This window comes from Ranitomeya imitator, chromosome 3, assembly GCF_032444005.1.
Source record: "Ranitomeya imitator isolate aRanImi1 chromosome 3, aRanImi1.pri, whole genome shotgun sequence".
In the NCBI taxonomy this organism is placed as follows: Eukaryota; Metazoa; Chordata; class Amphibia; order Anura; family Dendrobatidae; genus Ranitomeya; species Ranitomeya imitator.
The window spans coordinates 498,616,960-498,639,755 of NC_091284.1; the positions used below are offsets into that span (position 1 = coordinate 498,616,960).

The 22,796-nt window shown below is 48.4% G+C and overlaps 1 protein-coding gene across 3 annotated transcripts in view; it reads right to left on the bottom strand.

The window, feature by feature from the left end:
• The window catches only part of DMD (dystrophin), a 4,179,683-nt gene that overhangs the window by 246,391 nt on the left and 3,910,496 nt on the right, over positions 1-22,796 (bottom strand). Inside the window, exon 1 of one of the 3 annotated variants that reach the window (XM_069757655.1) lies at positions 22,600-22,721. The exons of the other annotated variants lie outside the window; for them this stretch is intronic. Coding sequence (XP_069613756.1) covers positions 22,600-22,619 — 20 coding nt within the window. The 5' untranslated portion in view covers positions 22,620-22,721. Of the gene's footprint in view, positions 1-22,599; positions 22,722-22,796 lie in introns of those variants that run through there. 3 annotated transcript variants of the gene reach the window in all.

Below are 22,796 nucleotides of genomic sequence, written 5' to 3' on the forward strand. Positions count from 1 at the left end.
CGATTTGTAATATTTCACCTAAAAAAATGGTGAAATATTACAATCCAGCCATGGCCGATGCTGCAATATCATCGGCCATGGCTGGAAATACTAATGTGCCCCCACCCCACCCCACCGATCGCCCCCCCAGCCCCCCGATCTGTGGCCCGCTGCCCTCCGTCCTGTGCTCCGCTCCCCCGTCCTCCTGTCCGCTCCCCCCGTGCTCCAATCACACCCCCCCCGTGCTCCAATCAAACCCCCCCGCACTCCGATCCCCCCCCGTGCTCCGATCCACCCCCCCTGCACACCGATCCACCCCCCCTGCACACCGATCCACCCGCCCGCACACCGATCACTCTCCCCCATGCTCCGATCCCTCCCCCCCCGTGCTCCGACGCCCCCCCGTGCCCTGATCTCCCCCCCCCTGTGCCCTGATCTCCCCCCCTTATACTTACCGATCCTGGCGGGGTCCGTCCGTCTTCTTCCCCGAGCGCCGCCATGTTCCAAAATGGCGGGCGCATGCGCAGTGCGCCCGCCGAATCTGCCGGCCGGCAGATTCGTTCCAATGTGAATTTTGATCACTGTGATATAATCTATCACAGTGGTCAAAATAAAAAAACAGTAAATGACCCCCCCCATTTGTCCCCCATAGATAGGGACAATAATAAAATAAAGAATTTTTTTTTTTTCCACTAAGGTTGGAGTTAGAACTAGGGTTAGGGTTAGGGTTAGGGGTAGGGTTAGGGGTAGGGTTAGGGGTAGGGTTAGGGGTAGGGTTAGGGGTAGGGTTTCGGTATGTGCACACGTATTCTGGTCCTCTGCGGATTTTTCCGCAGCGGATTTGATAAATCCGCAGTGCTAAACCGCTGCGGATTTATGGCAGATTTACCGCGGTTTTTCTGCGCATTTCACTGCGGTTTTACAACTGCGATTTTCTATTGGAGCAGTTGTAAAACCGCTGTGGAATCCGCAGAAAGAAGTGACATGCTGCGGAATGTAAACCGCTGCGTTTCCGTGCAGTTTTTCCGCAGCATGTGTACAGCGATTTTTGTTTCCCATAGGTTTACATTGAAATGTAAACTCATGGGAAACTGCTGCGGATCCGCAGCGTTTTCCGAAGCGTGTGCACATACCTTTAGAATTAGGCTATGTGCACACGGTGCGGATTTGGCTGCGGATCCGCAGCGGATTGGCCGCTGCGGATCCGCAGCAGTGTTCCATCAGGTTTACAGTACCATGTAAACCTATGGAAAACCAAATCCGCTGTGCCCATGGTGCGGAAAATACCGCACGGAAACGCTGCGTTGTATTTTCCGCAGCATGTCAATTCTTTGTGCGGATTCCGCAGCGTTTTACACCTATTCCTCAATAGGAATCCGCAGGTGAAATCCGCAGTAAATCCGCAGGTAAAACGCAGTGCCTTTTACCCGCGGATTTTTCAAAAATGGTGCGGAAAAATCTCACACGAATCCGCAACGTGGGTACATAGCCTTAGGGTTAGGGTTGGGTTGGAATTAGGGTTGTGGTTAGGGTTAGGGGTGTGTTGGGGTTAGGGTTGTGGTTAGGGGTGTGTTGCGGTTAGGGTTGTGGTTAGGGTTACGGCTACAGTTGGGATAAGGGTTAGGGGTGTGTTGGCGTTAGAATTGAGGGGTTTCCACTGTTTAGGCACATCAGGGGGTCTCCAAACGCAACATGGCGCCACCATTGATTCCAGCCAATCTTTTATTCAAAAAGTCAAATGGTGCTCCTTCCCTTCCGAGCCCCAACGTGTGCCCAAACAGTGGTTTACCCCCACATATGGGGTATCAGTGTACTCAGGACAAACTGGGCAACAATTAATGGGGTCCAATTTCTCCTGTTACCCTTGAGAAAATAAAAAATTGCTTGCTAAAACATCATTTTTGAGGAAAGAAAAATGATTTTTTATTTTCACGGCTCTGCGTTGTAAACGTCTGTGAAGCACTTGGGGGTTCAAAGTGCTCACCACATATCTAGATAAGTTCCTTGGGGGGTCTAGTTTCCAAAATGGGGTCACTTGTGGGGGGTTTCTACTGTTTAGGCACACCAGGGGCTCTGCAAACGCAACGTGACGCCCGCAGACCATTCCATCAAAGTCTGCATTTCAAAACGTCACTACTTCCCTTCTGAGCCCCGACGTGTGCCCAAACAGTGGTTTACCCCCACATATGGGGTATCAGCGTACTCAGGAGAAACTGGACAACAACTTTTGGGGTCCAATTTCTCCTGTAACCCTTGGGAAAATAAAAAATTCTGGGCTAAAAAATTATTTTTGAGGAAAGAAAACGTATTTATTATTTTCACTGCTCTGTGTTATAAACTTCTGTGAAGCACTTGGGGGTTCAAAGTGCTCACCTCACATCTAGATAAGTTCCTTTCGGGGTCTAGTTTCTAAAATGGGGTCACTTGTGGGGGGTTTCTACTGTTTAGCCACATCAGGGGCTCTGCAAACGCAACGTAACGCCCGCAGAGCATTCCATCAAAGTCTGCATTTCAAAATGTCACTACTTGACTTCCGAGCCCCGACATGTGCCCAAACTGTGGTTTACCCCCACATATGGGGTATCAGCGTACTCAGGAGAAACTGTACAACAACTTTTGGGGTCAAATTTCTCCTGTTACCCTTGGGAAAATAATAAATTGCAGGCTAAAAAATCATTTTAGAGAAAATAAAATTTTTATTTTATTTTCATGGCTCTGCGTTATAAACTTCTGTGAAGCACTTGGAAGTTCAAAGTCCTCACCACACATCTAGATTAGTTCCTTTGGGGGTCTAGTTTCCAAAATGGGGTCATTTGTGGGGGAGCTCCAATGTTTAGGCACACGGGGGCTCTCCAAACACGACATGGTGTCCGCTAACGATGGAGATAATTTTTCATTCAAAAAGTCAAATGGCGCTCCTTCCCTTCCGAACCTTACCATGTGCCCAAACAGTGGTTTACCCCCACATGTGAGGTATCGGTGTACTCATGAGAAATTGCCCAACAAATTTTAGGATCCATTTTATCCTGTTGCCCATGTGAAAATGAAAAAAATTGAGGCTAAAAGAATTTTTTTGTGAAAAAAAAGTACTTTTTCATTTTTACGGATCAATTTGTGAAGCCCCCGGGGGTTCAAAGTTCTCACTATGCATCTAGATAAGTTCCTTGGGGCGTCTAGTTTCCAAAATGGGGTCACGTGTGGGGGAGCTCCAATTTTTAGGCACACGGGGGCTCTCCAAACGTGACATGGTGTCCGCTAAAGAGTGGAGCCAATTTTTCATTCAAAAAGTCAAATGGCGCTCCTTCCCTTCCAAGCCCTGCCGTGCGCCCAAACAGTGGTTTACCCCCACATATGAGGTATCAGCGTACTCAGGACAAATTGGACAACAACTTTCGTGGTTCAGTTTCTCCTTGTACCATTGGGAAAATAAAAAAAATGTTGCTAAAAGATAATTTTTGTGACTAAAAAGTTAAATGTTCATTTTTTCCTTCCATGTTGCTTCTGCTGCTGTGAAGCACCTGAAGGGTTAAAAAACTTCTTGAATGTGGTTTTGAGCATCTTGAGGGGTGCATTTTTTATAATGGTGTCACTTTTGGGTATTTTCAGCCATATAGACCCCTCAAACTGACTTCAAATGTGAGGTGGTCCCTAAAAAAAATGGTTTTGTAAATTTCGTTGTAAAAATGAGAAATCGCTGGTCAAATTTTAACTCTTATTACTTCCTAGCAAAAAAAAATTTTGTTTCCAAAATTGTGCTGGTGTAAAGTAGACATGTGGGAAATGTTATTTATTAACTATTTTGTGTCACATAACTCTCTGGTTTAACAGAATAAAAATTCAAAATGTGAAAATTGCGAAATTTTCAAAATTTTCGCCAAATTTCCGTTTTTATCACAAATAAACGCAGAATTTATTGACCTAAAATTTACCACTAACATGAAGCCCAATATGTCACGAAAAAACAATCTCAGAACCGCTAGGATCCGTTGAAGCGTTCCTGAGTTATTACCTCATAAAGGGACACTGGTCAGAATTGCAAAAAACGGCCAGGTCATTAAGGTCAAAATAGGCTGGGTCATGAAGGGGTTAAAAAAACATTGATTTTTATCCACCCTGCTCCCAATATTGGATAGTTAGAATCCCCTAGAAGTAGATCTCAGAAATACACCTGGCTTGATTTCCAGGGCTCCTATAGATGAGGTGGTAGCAAATGCAATTTATGCAAATACATCCTGAAAGCTCATTCTTTCACATTAATGTCACATATAACATTAAATCCTTCACTGACTATTGTACCATGTACATGGTATATATGGCCATTTGTACTAGTTGGTCGGCTTGACCTTATGCTTTGTTATTGAATATCTGCTCTTCAATGTGCATTCTTCAATAGAATGTCAAGAAAGTATTTCCTGTTTAATTTCTGTTTCTTGTTGCCCGTTTCAAAATAGTTCACCCTGCATTAATCAAGAACATCACGCGTTAACTCCATGATTGGACGAATCAGCTAAGGACGTGTGTACAAAACGCACAAGGTTTTATACCCTTTTTTCCCCCCTTTCCCATTTTTTGTTCATTTTTAGTCTATGTTTGTTAGCAGGATTTTTGTTTACCATTTCAATAAAATACCGGATTACGTACCGGTAATGCTCTTTTATAGAGCCCACGACAGCACCCACTAGAGAGAGGGGATCCGCCCCTAGGAACAGGAAACCTACAGAGAGATAAAAGGGGCGGCCCCCCCTCGCTCCTCAGTTGTTTTACAGAGAATAGGAGGAACCGCCGCCAGGTTTTAGTTAACAGGTTCGGGTATATCCATATATATACATATTTACAACCTCATACTATATTTTCTAATATTTACACCTCACCAAACAAGCACCATGTGCAACTATATACAGAAAAGGGAGGGATGTGAACGGGTGCTGTCGTGGGCTCTATAAAAGAGCATTACCGGTACGTAATCCGGTATTTTCTATTCGCCACGACAGCACCCACTAGAGAGAATTGCAGAGACTATAGACTGGGTGGGTTTACTGAGTCAAGGACCGATACACCAAAGGTGAGATCAGAAGTAGAGGATAGATCTAATCTATAATGCTTATAGAAGGTATTCGGTGAAGACCAAGTTGCAGCCTTACATATAAGGTCTATTGGCACATTCGCCCTTTCTGCCCAGGAAGTCGACAAGGCTCTTGTAGAGTGTGCTCCCACATGTATTGGAGGATCTTTCCCTCCAGCCTTATACGCCAAGATTATTGCCTCTCTGATCCAGCGAGATAATGTGTTCTTTGTGACTCCGGCACCCTTGGTTTTACCCTGAAAAGACACAAAGAGAGCCCTACTCTTCCTCCAGTCCCTAGTTCTCTCTAAATAGGCTAAGACAGTCCTTTTTACATCTAGGGTGTGAAGTCTTTCTTCTTCTGGAGTTGAGTGGTTCTCATAAAAGGTAGGTAACTGGATCTCCTGGGATCTATGAAAGGTAGAAGCCACCTTAGGGAGATAACAAGGATCTGTTTTTAAAAGTATCCTATCTGATGTTACCACAAAAAAGGGAGGATCTATAGATAAAGCATGAAGATCACTCACTCTTCTGGCAGAAACTAATGCCACTAATAATACTGTTTTTAAAGAAATATTTTTTAGTGAGGCTGCATGGAGAGGCTCAAAAGGTGATTGAGTCAATGCATTTAGGACTATTGATAGATCCCACTGAGGAACCCGAGGTATGCTAATTGGTCTTGATCTCTCACATGCTGATATAAACCGGGATATCCATTTATTTCCTGCTACATCAAAATTAAAAAGAGCTCCTAAGGCTGACACCTGTACTTTCAGAGTGTTTACTGAAAGACCTAATTCCAGACCTTTTTGTAGAAATTCCAATATTGGAAATATAGGAATATCAGCGGAAAGTTGTGTAGTATGGAATTGAAGGAATTTCCTCCAAATTCTGACATAAATCCTGGTAGTTGAGGGTTTTCTACTTTTCATCAGAGTATCTATTAACCCACTAGAAAACCCCCTGAGATTTAGTAACTGCCTTTCAAACTCCATGCAGTTAAATTCATGCCCTTTGCCTGAGGATGAAGGAACGGACCCTGAGAGAGCAGGTCCTTGGATTGAGGCAGAATCCACGGGTCCGACACTGACATCGCCCTCAGCCATGAGAACCATGGCCTTTTGGGCCAGAATGGGGCTATTAATAGAATTCTTGCTCCTTCTTCTCTTATTTTTCTTATTACCAAAGGTAGTAGATTCCATGGAGGAAAAGCATATGCCAGGTCGAAAGTCCAGGGCACTTGGAGGGCATCGAGTATGTCCGGCTTGTCCTCTCTGTTTAGAGAGGCAAACATCCTGACCTGTCGGTTGGCTCTTGTGGCAAACAAGTCTATTTGAGGAATACCCCATTGTGCTGTTATCATTTTGAAAATTTTTCTGTTTAGCATCCATTCCCCTTGATGAAGGGTGTGACGGCTCAGAAAATCGGCACGAAAGTTGTCTGTGCCCCTGATGTGAACTGCTGATAGTGATAGCAGATGATCTTCGGCTAATTCCATGATGTCTGATGCCAGCTGCCTGAGTCTGTCCGACCGCGTACCTCCTTGATGGTTTAAGTAAGCTACTGCCGTGGTGTTGTCGGAGAACACTCTTGTGTGAGAGCCGCTGAGCTGAGGAAGAAAGTGAAGTAGGGAATAATATATCGCCCTCAACTCTTTGACATTTGAAGAACTATCCAGTTCCGAACTAGACCAAAGATCCTGAACCCACTGATCCTTAAAATGTGCCCCCCAGCCTTTAGGACCAGCATCTGTGGTCACTATACTAGAGGGGGAAATTATCCAGAGAACCCCTTTTGAAAGGTTTTTCTGATTTAACCACCACCTAAGGGAGTGTAATACTTCCGTTGTTAGATAAACTGTTCTATCCAGACAGCCTCTATTCTTAATGTCCTCCTCTAATATAAATTTTTGTAGAGGCCTAGTATGAGCCTGTGCCCACTGGACCGCAGGAATACACGATGTCAGAGAACCTAGTAATGACATGCTCTGTCTGAGTGACATACTACGATTTTCTATTGCTAAAGATACCTTATCAACTATGGAGATTTTCTTATCCTCAGGCAGCTTACAAATCTGGTCAGCTGAATCTAGAAGGAGCCCTAGGAATTTCTGACACTTAACCGGCTGAAGTCTAGATTTTTCCCAATTAACCAGCCACCCCAGGGATTGTAAGGAAACCACTACTTCCCGTAACCTTTGCTCACACTGTAGGGGGTCTTTACCCACAATCAATAGGTCATCTAGATATGGAATGACTAAAGTATCTTTTACTCTTAGGAAAGACATAACTTCTAATAGCAATTTTGTGAAAACCCTTGGGGCCATGGATAATCCGAAGGGCATCGCCTTATATTGTAGATGACGAATTTGTCCCTCTATACAGACTGCTACCCGAAGGAACTGCTGGAATAAATGATGTATAGGAATATGATAGTAAGCATCCTTAAGATCCAATACTACCATGTAACAGTCTGGAAATAAATTCTTTATGGCTGAACGAATGGATTCCATTTTGAATGTTTTAGGCCTTATAAAGGAGTTCAGCTTTCTTAAATTAATTATGGTTCTGAAAGAACCATCCGGCTTATTAATCAGAAACAAGGGAGAATAAAATCCCCTCCCCCTCTGGGAAGATGGGACTTCCACTAGGACTTGTTTGCGTAGGAGGGTTTTAACCTCTGTTTCAAGTGCCTCTTGCTGAGGCCTGGATCTTAAGGTGGTAAGGAGGAAGGAGTCCGGTGGAGTTCTAATAAAGTCTAATGTGAGGCCTGAAGATATTAATTTAATGGCCCAAGTATTTATTGTTATCTCTTCCCATTGTTGCCTAAACTGTTTTAATCTTCCACCCACTGGAGGAATATAATTACTGGAATTTGTCGGCTGGCTTGAATGGACGTTTATTAAACAGGTTTCCTTTTTGTTTAAAATCCTTATTGTTCCATCTGTCTCTGAAGCCTCCCTTCTTTCCGAATGGTGGCTTCCTGAAGGCCCTTCTGTAAGATGGAACAAAGGGATTAGGGAATCCTTTTTTCCTTTCACCTGCCTTCTTGAGTATATCGTCAAGGACTGTTCCAAACAGGTACTCACCCTGACAGGGTATGGCACATAATTTGGATCTAGATTGGGCATCTCCTTTCCAGTTTTTTAGCCATAAAGCCCGTCTAGCCGTGTTGGAGATATTAGCTGTTCTGGCCGCCAGTCGTAGGGAGTCAATAGAGGCATCCGATATAAAGGCAGCCGCACCCTTGATCAAAGGGATAGACGCTCGTAACTTCTCCCTGGATACACCATTTTTAATATTTTGCTCCAGCTGATCCAGCCAGACTAACATTGATCTGCCAGTACATGTGGCTGCAATTGCCGGTTTGAATGCCGTGACACAGGCCTCCCACGATTTTTTAAGGAGCGCATCTGATTTTCGGTCCATGGGATCTGTTAAGGAACCTGCATCTTCCACGGGCAAGGAGAACCGGCGAGATGTAGATGCAACTGCAGCATCGACCTTTGGTATTTTGGTCCATGTACTTAAATCTTCGTCATCAAATGGGTAGCGCCTCTTACAGGGTATTGGTACAAAACCTTTTTGACCTTTACCCCATTCCTTCTTAACGAGGTCCTTTATGGCCTGGTTTATTGGAAACACGTGGCCTTTCCGTTGGGAAAGACCAGCAAACATGATTTCCTGTGGTGTTTGGGGTTCTTTTGACTCCGATACCCCCATCGTATTTCTCACCGATTTAACCAAGTTGTTTATGCCTTCAGTTGGAAAGCAAACAAAGTCTTCTTCCCCTGAAGAATCAGACAGTTGAGAGACCTCAGAGTCGACCTCCCCACTCTCTGCTGACGTGTCAGCTCTAGGTGAGGATACTCTTCTTTTCTTTTTCTCGGTATTAATCGAGGAAGAACCGCCTCCTAACGACTGAAGTTCTTCCCTAATTATGAGCCGTATCTCGTTCATTTTCACCGATTCCTCCTGCCGTAAGGTGTTATCTATACATGCCTGACATAGACTCTTAGTATAGGAGTCAGGCAGGGGTTCGGTACATATAGCACATTGTTTGTGCTTACTCTTTCCCGTCCTTTTTGCCTAAAATAATACAAGCAAAGGAATCAATATATACTTCAGTGAAGTATGCGTACACTCACCCAGCGTATTAATTTTACCGGCTGCGGGGTTGTCTTAGTTTGGGATGTGGAACGGGATGATTTTCTTCCCAATTTATCAGTGGAGTCACTTAACTTAAAGTGTCCACTGCTGTTTTTCCTGGTTTCGCTACTAGGTACTAGTGGCTCTTCCATGGAGTGCACACGGACCTCCTCTTGGGATGACATAATGCACACTGACTGCACTTCTCATCCTGACCTTTATAGTGTAGCCACTCCTGCATACACCCCATCCTGTTTTTTTTTTTTTTTTTTTTTACTCACAAGTCCGGCATCCAGACGCTGGGATCGCATGGGGGAATCCAATATGGCGGTTCCCCCGGAAATGGTACTCTGACACCGCGACCCCGGAAGTTCAAGCTTCCTTCCATGGGACGCCGACGCTACTGCGCATGCGCCCGCGTCTCTGCAAACCGGAAGCGCTCTCAGCGCTGCTTCCCACCATGTCGCCTCTTACCTCTGGAGGGAACGGAGGGAAGATTCCGCCCAGGGACACCACACCGCTGCTCAGCTCCACTCAGGAGGGCATTACTACAGGTATCCACACTGCGCCGTGCCTTTCATTAGCGCTTACCCAACGGTGTCCCAGCAGGGAGACCGTTGGTACCTTCAGGCTTCCCTGTCAGCCGCACCAGATGAGGGGGGAGCCCGCAGGAACATTCCCCCGACACTGTCTACCTGCTCTGGGACCCCTGTCGCTCAGCAGAGTCGATACAGGCGGTAGCCCAGGCAGGTCTTCCTCTTCTTAGCCATAGAGTTTTTCTCTGTGGGTTCCCTTCTAGGAACAGGAAACCAACTGAGGAGCGAGGGGGGGCCGCCCCTTTTATCTCTCTGTAGGTTTCCTGTTCCTAGGGGCGGATCCCCTCTCTCTAGTGGGTGCTGTCGTGGCGAATAGAAAATGTTTCATTTTTTACAATTTTTTGGTGCCGGCTTTCCTTTCAGTTTTCCTGTGGTTCTAAAGTGGGAATGCTGGCTCTTCTGTTTTCCGTGCATTAACATTTGGGGATTCTGCTAAAACTTTTCCCCTTTTTGTAACTTGTACACAGTTTCTATGCAAATCAATGAGTTGTTGATGTCATGTAAGGCCTCTTTCAGACTTCTGTCTTTTTCCTTCCGTCGAAATCCGTCGATTTTTGAAAAAACAGGATCCTGCAAATTTTTCTGTAGGATCCTGTTTTTTCCCATAGACTTGTATTAGCGACGGAATGTGACTGATGGCCATCCGCTTCATCTGTCGTGCACTGGATCCATCGGAAAATAGCGGTCCGTCGTGCGGGTCCTGCGCTGTCCGTCATTGGCTATAATGGAAGCCTATGGACGTAGGATCCGTCGCTGACCCTCAAGCACAGGAATCCAGCGACGTATCTGGGTTTTTCATTCTGGGCCCGGAAGGATTTTCAAGTCACGGAAAAAAAAAAGAATATCTCTCTCTCTCTCTCTCTAGAATCTTATACCTGAAAATGCAGGCAGGAACTCCTTCGATGTATCCATCATAACACTGGATGCGTTGCATACGTTTTCCACTACTTTCACAACATCCGTTGATACGTCGCTTCACTGCATTATGACGCACCCCGACCGACGGAAGTGTGAAAGAAGCCTAAGACTTTTTATAGCCATTTTTCACGGTAACTGATGAGGAGTGCATGTATCTGTTCTTCAGTTTGGCCCTGAACAAAGCTGCTGACCGAAACGTTGGCCATTCTTCTGTACAGATTTCTTGCTGCACCATCGAATAAACACTAAATCATTTGTTGAATATAAGTGTGCCATGGTTTTCTACTTTAATTGTAACTGATGAGGGTCTTGGAGAACTGGGCATCCCTCCAATAAATGCATAACTTAAAGTTAGCATAACCATCCAATTGTACTTTTGGCCAACATTTACATTTGTGCACAGACAAAGATCACCAAGTGCAAATAAGAGGGTGGAGGAGTAGGTTTAAAAGAAGATTATCCAAATTATAGTCTGTCAATCAACCAATTATAATACAGAAACAAAACAATACATATACTATCTAGGCAGGGGCTAGACACAGGTCATATGGCTAAAGATCGCCCTATGTCACCCCTACATTGCAGCGTAACTCAAGCAAGTGGGATCACATTGCAACCAGAAGGTATCATGATGAGCAAGTTGCAAAAACTCCCAACTAATTGTGACTTGCTTAACACAGTTGTGGTAACCTAAGGGGGGGGGGTCACATCACCATCCCACTCGTACTATGCTGCAAGATATCAGCGGCACACAGCGATATTTGGCTGTGTAACCTGTGTCATGGCCAAAGTCTCCATGTACCTCGGAAGGCAGGAGCCTCGGAAGGCGGCGGTCTTGGCTTGAATATAACCAAAGGCCAATATTAATTTAAAAGTATCATTCCAATTACACATACATTGCAAAAACCATGCTTTATGGGTAGGATCTCAACAAATCTTTTCTAATGTACATCTGCTCCAACATTTACACAGAGGGCAACCGGTCTAGTGTATTTATGGTGATACATATTGTTGAAGAGCCAGTTTGACCAATCCAGGTGTAAATTTAATTTAGTGTACAGAGAATAAAAGAATGTATGTACGTTAATAGAAAACGACCTAAAAAGTTATCAAAACTCTCACAATTAATAAATAGTATTAATATTTTTTACATTTTATAATAATAGTAACAGAGCTCCTAGTGAACGATGTGGATGGGCAAGGCTTGATTTACAATATGTCCGTTTGTCTGCAAGCAAAATTCCTTGGGAGATATAGTTCACACGACTTTCGCAACTGTGTAACTTTCTCCATCCAGTGGGAAATAACATCTAATGTTGGCGAGAGCTATGACAATAACCTTTCATCAATTAAAAAGGAGAAAAAAACTCCCCTAATAGCCAGATGGAAATCCAATGTCTAACATAGCAAACTCCAGAGTATGTCCCCTGGCAGAGCTCCCGCTGTGCTAATTGACAAGTGAAGAATTTAAAGTGTCGAAAATTATTCTGCGTGGACTGAACTGAGACTGGCAAACTTATGTCACATGGAAAACAGTGACACATCCTCCAAGGGGGATGCGGCTGCTGTCTGCCACTGCAATGAGCCTAGTGGCTGATAACACAGAGGGCAGATTTTCTCGGGTACTTTATATGCACAACACAAGGAGGCTGCAGCTCTTTCCCTTCTGCTCTGAAAAGTACTACCGCTGCTGCTTCCCCTGCACATTGGCGCTCAGAAAGTTATCATTAATTCCAAACACAATCTTGCAGCTTAAGAAAAGGTTAGACTCCAGTGAGAGTTCCTTTCCTAAGCTGCTTTGCCATTTTCAAAGGCCATTTAATTGTTAGCTTTGGGAATGGAAGGTGGGCTGCACCAAGGCAAGAGCTGGTTGCATTAAACCTGTAGAATGAAATGCCAGCTCAGCATATAGCGGCGGCTGCACAACACCTTGTAACACTGACAAACCTTAATTGGGACTTGATAAGAAGAAGGTAGTCAAAGTGATTGGGAGGAAGCAGAAAAAAAAGGTTTGAGATCTGGAGATCACACTGAGGGATTATTTCTTTCTTTGCAGTCATTTATTAAAAGTGATGTGCCTAAATGGATTAAAATATCTGCAAACCTTTTTTTTTTTTTTTGAAGCCCCGATAAGCAAGTCTACATCCTCCTGCCAATATAATGCACGAACCACCACATTACAGGAGAAAACGCAAAGAGAAAAAAAAAAATAGCAACAGATTGACACAGGAGTGTGATATTGGTGGAGATGGGATCCACAAACAATGAGATCTGAAGGTTTTTTACAGCACTTCCAAATCAAGGATACATTTTACAGGCCTTTAAACTTGGGAGATTTTACTTGCCATAGGCACTGGTCTCAGATGAAACATTAAACACGTATCGGATTCTGCATCTTAAGAAAGCCTTGGCTTTCACGGTCAAGAAAGTGGTCATGGAAGTATATAGAGAGGAAATACAAAGAGAGATTAAAGCCAAACTCCACTGAAAACCTAAGACGTTTTTCCTTTATACACAAGATAGCAGCTTAAGGGAGTTTCACGTGCTGGATTTCTTTGGTTGCATTTTAAGACACCTTTTTGTGGAAAACATGAAGTACACTATGAACACTGTGTCCTTGTGGCTTCCTCCCCCCACATTTTACAGCACATGCTTATTATGGCTGTTTTTCCTGAGCCACAAGAATGCATTACATTTTTTTATTACATGTAAAAAAGTAATACTGTACATAACAAGCATAAGAAAATAAGCACACAGCATTAGCCTTTGGCGGACCCACTTCAGGAAAAAGCCTCCAGCTTTCTGATAAAACGGTTTCGCTGGCATTTTTTCTGTCGTTTTTATCACCGGCAACACATCACTAGCGAGCACCTTCCCAGCAGAAGTACGGCCACGATTCTTATTTTAAACACTTTTCCGAAACATGAAGCAGTTAATAGAAGTGAAAAAACACTGAACACGTGCACAGCAATGTCAGTCTTACATCGCTGTGCTTACGCTCAATTTTGCTCAAGGGGAATCTGTCTGAAAAAGACGTTGTGTGCACATACCATTAAATGTGTTGGCCACTACTCGGACAGCCCTTAATCTAAATGTTTGGCCCCCATAAAATAAAGCCTATACTCCCCTCCCGTGCTGCCCCTGTTCCTGTGGTGTCGGCATTCGCTCTCCGCGGGGCTCTCGTGCGGTTGTAGTGACACATGACCCCGGCACCTAATCAGCGCTGGCGTCACTGTCCCCGCCTTTGGACAATTTGAACAAGAAGAAGAAGAAGTCCATGCTGCAGCCAATCTCAGACTTCCTCTTCATGTTTAATTTGACAGGAGGCAAAGACAGTGATGCCAGCACTGATTGGACACCGACGGAAGCCGTGGGGAGAGCGAGTGCCCACACCTCAGGAATGGCGCCAGCATGGGAGGGGAGTAGAAGCCTTTTCATTTTATTGGGGCCAATCGTAACGTATGAGAAGGAGTTGGCCAAGTAGTGGACAGCTTCCTTAAAGTAATGAAGTAGTACAAGTACTATATTTTTTTCGGCAGCTTTTTTGTTTGTGTATTGAGAGGTCAGTGAAAATCAGTCCGAGATCCCACCACAAAGCACGGACTGGCTGTGGCTCTCTTGACCCAAGCGTGACAGCCTCATAGAAATATGTGAAGCGGTCACGCTCAGGTCAAAAGACCTATGGTCAGTCCGTGCACAGCCGTCTGAATGAGCCTTAAGAGTATGTGCACACGTAGAAAGCTCCTCTGCGGATTTTTCCGCAGCGGATTTGATAAATCCGCAGTGCAAACCCGCTGCATTTTTTCCTGCGGATTTATCGCGTTTTCCATTGCGGATTCCGCTGCGGTTTTACATCTGCAGTTTTCTATTGGAGCAGATGTAAAAATGCTGCGGATTCCGCACAAAGAATTGACATGCTGTGGAAAATAAAACGCTGCATTTCCGCGCGTTTTTTTCCGCAGCATGTGCACTGTGGATTTAGTTTCCCATAGGTTTACAATGTACTGTAAACTCATGGGAAACTGCTGCGAATCCGCAGCTGTAGGAAATGCTGCGGATCCACAGCAAAATCCGCAACGTGTGCACATAGCCTAACAGTTTAAGAAACGTCTATGGCCCCGATTCAACATACCGTAGTTGTTTTTCTGGACTAATTTGCTGTTTAATGGCTTTAGTATTTGCACCTCTATACGTTTTGCGCTGTTTTTAAGTTTTCTTTCTTTTTTACATTTTTTTTCCTTGACAACTTTGAAAATGCAACTTTTACCAAATGCTGCCATTTTTGGTGCATTTCACTCAGGTTCCTGTCTGCAGTAAGTTTTCTAGAGAAGTTTTTAATTTCACGCATTTTTGCGACTTTTGAGATTATTCGCAACTTTTGTTTCTGAAAAGTCACAAAAACCTGTTAACAAGAGAGAGAATTTTTCATTTTTTGGACCGAATTTATTAACCACGCTCATCATTTTGAAGAATTTGGAGCAAAAGATGTCAGCAAACACCACAAGCCAAGAAAAAGAGGTGACTTCAATAAATGGCAAATGATGAATCGGGCCCTATGTGATTCCATGTAAGCTCTTCCCACAATGCATTTATAGACACTGCAGGCTGCGTGGTGTCGAACCTTAGGGCTCGCTCACACCAACATGTATTCTCTCGTGAGAGAATCAGGCTTATTATGCTAATGACACTCAGATTAAACTCTGCTAGAGTACGAGCTGAGTGCCATGTTAGTGTGATCCAATTCTCTCGCATGAAAGAATCGCATCAGAGGTGCAGAAAAGATGGAGAAAGTAATTTCCTCATTGTCTGTGTAAATCGGGCTGTACTCGGATGACATCTGAGTGCAGTCTGATGTTTTACACACATCCATACACTTGTTCAGGTTAGGGTGCACATGATCTGATCATTGGTGGCACTCACAGCATGTTGCAATTGTTCCCTCATGCTGAATGGACATGGGGGGAAAAAGACGCAGATCGGCACTGTCACACAGTATAACATTGGACAAAGTGCTATCCGATAAAACATTGGAGAAAACCCTAAAAAAAAAAATGTATGCGGAATTGAAATAGTGAGAAATTGAGGCTTTTCTGCAGTAAACGCTCTGCAAATCTGCAGCAAGAACAATAAAAAAAGCAGGTAATATTGCTAGAAGTAGATTGTGATTGGTTTTTTTTTGTAACTGAGATGGTAACCCGAGAATGTAACCTCAAAGTACATCTGCTGTAGATACGCAGCAAGTTTTCAGAAGCACGTAGAAACTCCAATGCTTATTACGATCGCAGCATTATGAATGAGATTTCAAAAAAATGTCTTGCACATGCTGCATAAATTGACCATTTCTGTAGATTTAATTTCCACAGAATGTAAGTGTGTTCTTAGGAAGTCACTGTAGATTTCACACTTAAAGAGTTAAATGTGTGAAAATCAGCAACAGATCTTGCTCCTACTTGGGAATACAGCCTCTCGCAGGGTCAAAAGTTTTATTGATTTTTTTTCTTTTGTCCCCCCCCCCCCCCAGGGAAAAAGAAAAAGAAACTTACTGGTGAGAATCAACAACTCTCCTAAAAGAACAGATTTTTTTTTTCCATTCACAAGAATGGTGGGGAAGGTAGATTTAAGTTTACCTGCAGTCACACTTTGATTTTAAGGGTATATTCGTACGCGGTGGTAATCGTGTGGCGCATACGCGGTGGTAATCGTGTGGCGCATACGCGGTGGTAATCGTGTGGCGCATACGCGGTGGTAATCGTGTGGTGCATAGCCACTCCATTACTGCACTGCAAATATCCCATATAAATACTGGTGGCAGTTATAACTGTGGGGTGTAAATGTACCCGCAGATCATTCAGGACAATGTACTTCACCCATTATTACATCGTTAATTATGCAAAAACTCAAAAAACAATATAAACTGACATTGTAAGTGACTTCTAATCATATTAAAGTGCTTAAAAAACATATTTAGGGAGATATTACCAACAATTTGCTAGCTATAACACTAGGAGGGACATCTGCTCTTCGAAGAACCCAAATCATCAACCTGATGTATTTATCAGCCGGGCTACACATTCCTTATATATATATACCCAAAGTAAACAAGATTTTGGAGGTCACTTGTGTTCCCAGTCCCCTGCCCTAAGAGAAGCATCAGAAATGAGTAAAGCGCTAACATTACCATAGCACACAGAATGGGTTAATCCCATGGACATGCTCCTTAGCTACAAAGCATCCAAGAAAATGTGTTGATTGACTAATCCAGCCTACAGGTCAGAATCGGCATAGCTAGCACAAAATCAGGATTTTTCTCCATTTTACTCCTAAATAATGAAGTTAATCAGGATTATCCACTATTCAGGACAGATCAGCGGGGATCTTAGCAAAGCTCTGTGATTAACCTTTAGTAATACAATGACATATGAAAGATGGTCAAAGGACAGGACTCAAAAAGGACAAAACAGAACACCAGGCAAATCAGAACATGGAAACGGGGCGAGGAAAAAAGGTAAAATCTACAGCTCCAGAAACCATCATATGGAGTAACTGCAAAGTAAGATGATCACGGGCTCATTACTAATCTTCCTCCAAGGCTTAGGAAACTCGTTTTTTGGTAGTTTTTTTTTGCTTAGTAACTATTAAACCACATATAACCTAGATTATAAGGAAATGGTTTATGTGGTCTCTTTAGATTTGAAAAGCAAATTTGGATTTAGGAGATTATATAAAAGTTTAGACTTCCTAAAAGAACATGTGCACCCCATCATGTCATTACAGAGTGTGAGGATCGCCCTCTGTATGACTGTGGTACAGTTTCTGCAGGCATCCTGATACATTATTGGAAAATATAAACGTTTAATATAACAAGGAAATATGGGATCTCTATATTAGTAAAAAGCCCACCAATTGCCCACAGACCCCCGCTCCACCTGCCTATGTATTGTAGAACAAAGCTCAGCCTGGAGCCTCCAGGAACGCTAAACTTCACTAGACATTTCCCGAACCAGAAAGAAAATCCAAAGACTTTACTGTCCCACAAAGCTGACCTAGTTTTAAATCCTCAATCTCAAGTGTTTTATCGCAGCCTGAATAATCAAACAACCTGCCACCCATCTGCATCTAGATCTCCTCTATTTGCACGGTTGTAAAAGAGATATTGTTGAAATTGCTCTAGGAGGGAAGAAATAAAATATAGTAATTTCTTTTATGGCATCCCAGTCACCATAGTGACAAATGGAGAACCAGAGGTACAGATAATGGGGGGAAGGCAGGTACTGAAGCCGGACGTCTGAGAATAAGAACCCCGGACTTTAGAGGATTTCTGCCTGCTTGCATATACATATCTGGAATGTAAATACGCACAATCCGTGGGTCTAAATCCAGGGATCAAGCTCATCTTAGCAGGACTTTAGTTATAAGGCATGATGGCACTATGAATGCAGAAAACCAATAAAAGGGGCTTAGGTAAATATTGAGATTGGGAAGCACTGTGTAAAATGAGCCTGAACCCAGTGCAAAGGTCAGTGGTGAGCAAGAAAGAAATATACCATAACAGAACTGTTTACTTTCTCAAGGAAGACACAGTTACACGTTACTGTGACTTTAAGACAGAGCCTCAGTCCAAACTGGTGCACAGTCTGATTGTGCTTACTGGTAGCCGCTGTCGGTGCAGTCATTGAAGACTGGGACCAATATACATCCTCAGACCTCCTCCAAATAGCTTTCCTAAAACCCTACAGCCCAGCGTTACCAAAATGTAGAAAGGAAATGCGCCGGGGGCAGCCCCAGAAGAGACTGCGCCGGGGGCAGCCCCAGAAGAGACTGCGCCGGGGGCAGCCCCAGAAGAGACTGCGCCGGGGGCAGCCCCAGAAGAGACTGCGCCGGGGGCAGCCCCAGAAGAGACTGCGCCGGGGGCAGCCCCAGAAGAGACTGCGCCGGGGGCAGCCCCAGAAGAGACTGCGCCGGGGGCAGCCCCAGAAGAGACTGCGCCGGGGGCAGCCCCAGAAGAGACTGCGCCGGGGGCAGCCCCAGAAGAGACTGCGCCGGGGGCAGCCCCAGAAGAGACTGCGCCGGGGGCAGCCCCAGAAGAGACTGCGCCGGGGGCAGCCCCAGAAGAGACTGCGCCGGGGGCAGCCCCAGAAGAGACTGCGCCGGGGGCAGCCCCAGAAGAGACTGCGCCGGGGGCAGCCCCAGAAGAGACTGCGCCGGGGGCAGCCCCAGAAGAGACTGCGCCGGGGGCAGCCCCAGAAGAGACTGCGCCGGGGGCAGCCCCAGAAGAGACTGCGCCGGGGGCAGCCCCAGAAGAGACTGCGCCGGGGGCAGCCCCAGAAGAGACTGCGCCGGGGGCAGCCCCAGAAGAGACTGCGCCGGGGGCAGCCCCAGAAGAGACTGCGCCGGGGGCAGCCCCAGAAGAGACTGCGCCGGGGGCAGCCCCAGAAGAGACTGCGCCGGGGGCAGCCCCAGAAGAGACTGCGCCGGGGGCAGCCCCAGAAGAGACTGCGCCGGGGGCAGCCCCAGAAGAGACTGCGCCGGGGGCAGCCCCAGAAGAGACTGCGCCGGGGGCAGCCCCAGAAGAGACTGCGCCGGGGGCAGCCCCAGAAGAGACTGCGCCGGGGGCAGCCCCAGAAGAGACTGCGCCGGGGGCAGCCCCAGAAGAGACTGCGCCGGGGGCAGCCCCAGAAGAGACTGCGCCGGGGGCAGCCCCAGAAGAGACTGCGCCGGGGGCAGCCCCAGAAGAGACTGCGCCGGGGGCAGCCCCAGAAGAGACTGCGCCGGGGGCAGCCCCAGAAGAGACTGCGCCGGGGGCAGCCCCAGAAGAGACTGCGCCGGGGGCAGCCCCAGAAGAGACTGCGCCGGGGGCAGCCCCAGAAGAGACTGCGCCGGGGGCAGCCCCAGAAGAGACTGCGCCGGGGGCAGCCCCAGAAGAGACTGCGCCGGGGGCAGCCCCAGAAGAGACTGCGCCGGGGGCAGCCCCAGAAGAGACTGCGCCGGGCGCAGCGCCAGAAGAGACTGCGCCGGGGGCAGCCCCAGAAGAGACTGCGCCGGGCGCAGCCCCAGAAGAGACTGCGCCGGGCGCAGCGGCAGAAGAGACTGCGCCGGGGGCAGCCCCAGAAGAGACTGCGCCGGGGGCAGCCCCAGAAGAGACTGCGCCGGGGGCAGCCCCAGAAGAGACTGCGCCGGGGGCAGCCCCAGAAGAGACTGCGCCGGGGGCAGCCCCAGAAGAGACTGCGCCGGGGGCAGCCCCAGAAGAGACTGCGCCGGGGGCAGCCCCAGAAGAGACTGCGCCGGGGGCAGCCCCAGAAGAGACTGCGCCGGGGGCAGCCCCAGAAGAGACTGCGCCGGGGGCAGCCCCAGAAGAGACTGCGCCGGGGGCAGCCCCAGAAGAGACTGCGCCGGGGGCAGCCCCAGAAGAGACTGCGCCGGGGGCAGCCCCAGAAGAGACTGCGCCGGGGGCAGCCCCAGAAGAGACTGCGCCGGGGGCAGCCCCAGAAGAGACTGCGCCGGGGGCAGCCCCAGAAGAGACTGCGCCGGGGGCAGCCCCAGAAGAGACTGCGCCGGGCGCAGCGGCAGAAGAGACTGCGCCGGGGGCAGCCCCAGAAGAGACTGCGCCGGGGGCAGCCCCAGAAGAGACTGCGCCGGGGGCAGCCCCAGAAGAGACTGCGCCGGGGGCAGCCCCAGAAGAGACTGCGCCGGGGGCAGCCCCAGAAGAGACTGCGCCGGGGGCAGCCCCAGAAGAGACTGCGCCGGGGGCAGCCCCAGAAGAGACTGCGCCGGGGGCAGCCCCAGAAGAGACTGCGCCGGGGGCAGCCCCAGAAGAGACTGCGCCGGGGGCAGCCCCAGAAGAGACTGCGCCGGGCGCAGCGGCAGAAGAGACTGCGCCGGGGGCAGCCCCAGAAGAGACTGCGCCGGGGGCAGCCCCAGAAGAGACTGCGCCGGGGGCAGCCCCAGAAGAGACTGCGCCGGGGGCAGCCCCAGAAGAGACTGCGCCGGGGGCAGCCCCAGAAGAGACTGCGCCGGGGGCAGCCCCAGAAGAGACTGCGCCGGGGGCAGCCCCAGAAGAGACTGCGCCGGAGGGCAGCCCCAGAAGAGACTGCGCCGGGGGCAGCCCCAGAAGAGACTGCGCCGGGGGCAGCCCCAGAAGAGACTGCGCCGGGGGCAGCCCCAGAAGAGACTGCGCCGGGCGCAGCGGCAGAAGAGACTGCGCCGGGGGCAGCCCCAGAAGAGACTGCGCCGGGGGCAGCCCCAGAAGAGACTGCGCCGGGGGCAGCCCCAGAAGAGACTGCGCCGGAGGGCAGCCCCAGAAGAGAGTGCGCCGGGGGCAGCCCCAGAAGAGACTGCGCCGGGGGCAGCCCCAGAAGAGACTGCGCCGGGGGCAGCCCCAGAAGAGACTGCGCCGGGGGCAGCCCCAGAAGAGACTGCGCCGGGGGCAGCCCCAGAAGAGACTGCGCCGGGGGCAGCCCCAGAAGAGAGTGCGCCGGGGGCAGCCCCAGAAGAGACTGCGCCGGGGGCAGCCCCAGAAGAGACTGCGCCGGGGGCAGCCCCAGAAGAGACTGCGCCGGGGGCAGCCCCAGAAGAGACTGCGCCGGAGGGCAGCCCCAGAAGAGACTGCGCCGGGGGCAGCCCCAGAAGAGACTGCGCCGGGGGCAGCCCCAGAAGAGACTGCGCCGGGGGCAGCCCCAGAAGAGACTGCGCCGGGGGCAGCCCCAGAAGAGACTGCGCCGGGCGCAGCCCCAGAAGAGACTGCGCCGGGCGCAGCGGCAGAAGCACCAGATGCAACTGAGCCAGGTGCAGTGGCAGAAGTGACAGCCCCGGGTATACAGATCTATCAGAAATGATCCAGGAATCACAATTGTGGTCCTACATGTACTGTACGCGGATTCTGAAGACGGCACACCTCCCAGTACATTCACCTCTGCTACATCTGTATAGTCTGAACTACTTCATTACAGAAATGAATGAACATTCAGGAACAGACGCAGATGTCGGTGCTTTGATGCCACCCCTGTGGAGTAAATAGCACGTGGCTCTAACATCCGATCAATATGAGGAATAATCCCGAATATGGGCTACATGGTACAGGTAATGGTGCGGGGTTACGCCAGCCCACCAACCCTGGCCACACTATGCAGGTAGGGTCCTCAGGCAGGATTCTGTCACAGGATAGTTAGGAGGTCAGGTTCTCCCCACAGGCTGGAGGATGTAAAAGTAGTCACAAGATAATGTATTGCTACAGGGGGCGATGAAAGCGAACCCTGCACGTGTGATAGGGGGCTAGCAGGAACAACTTCTAAAGGAAAACTTGTTGGGATTTCGCCCCCCTCATCCAGCCCAGCCAGACCCCCATTCACCACAGGAAATATAGGGACGTGGACAGCGGTGGGCACCGACACGCCATTGTGCGCCCCCACAAGAAATCAGGCAGAAAGTTCACCTTTCTAGAAGTCTGAATGGAGCTGTGAAAGGGGGAGGGCAGCGCAACAAAGGTGTTCAGTCACCTACTGGGCAGCACTGGAGCCTGCCCATCTACAGGGACATGGCAGGATGCAGCGGCGCCGGCTCCGTGAGGGGCAGTTTGGCACAGCTGCAGGTTACAGACCTACAATCCGGAGCTGAGCAGCCGTCATAATAATGATGTGTCCGCTACTACCGAGCTGGATCCAGCCCCAGAACAATGGACGGGGTCTGGATGTGTGGGTGCAGAAGCCTCCTCCGGTCCCGGGCACAGCACCGCACACCCCCGGAGCCGGGACCGGTGCTAGCGCCTGGCAGGCTGCACAAAGTTTCCCAGGACTGCTCCATCCCTGCGGCTCTGCTCCATCCCTGCGGCTCTGCTCCATCCCTGCGGCTCTGCTCCATCCCTGCGGCTCTGCTGCATCTGTGGGAAGCGGCTGTCACTTACCCTTTGAGCAGCTCCCTCATGGCTGGGGAAGTACGGCTCCGGCTGCAGGAGGTGAAGTTCCGGGCTCACACGGACCGGGAGACGGCAGCTCGCACTGCAGTGATCGCAGCACTACACCGGCGGGCGGAGGAGGAGGAGGAGTACGGGAGGAGTACGGAGGAGGCCGCCCGCAGGCTAGACGGGGCGGGACTGCCAGT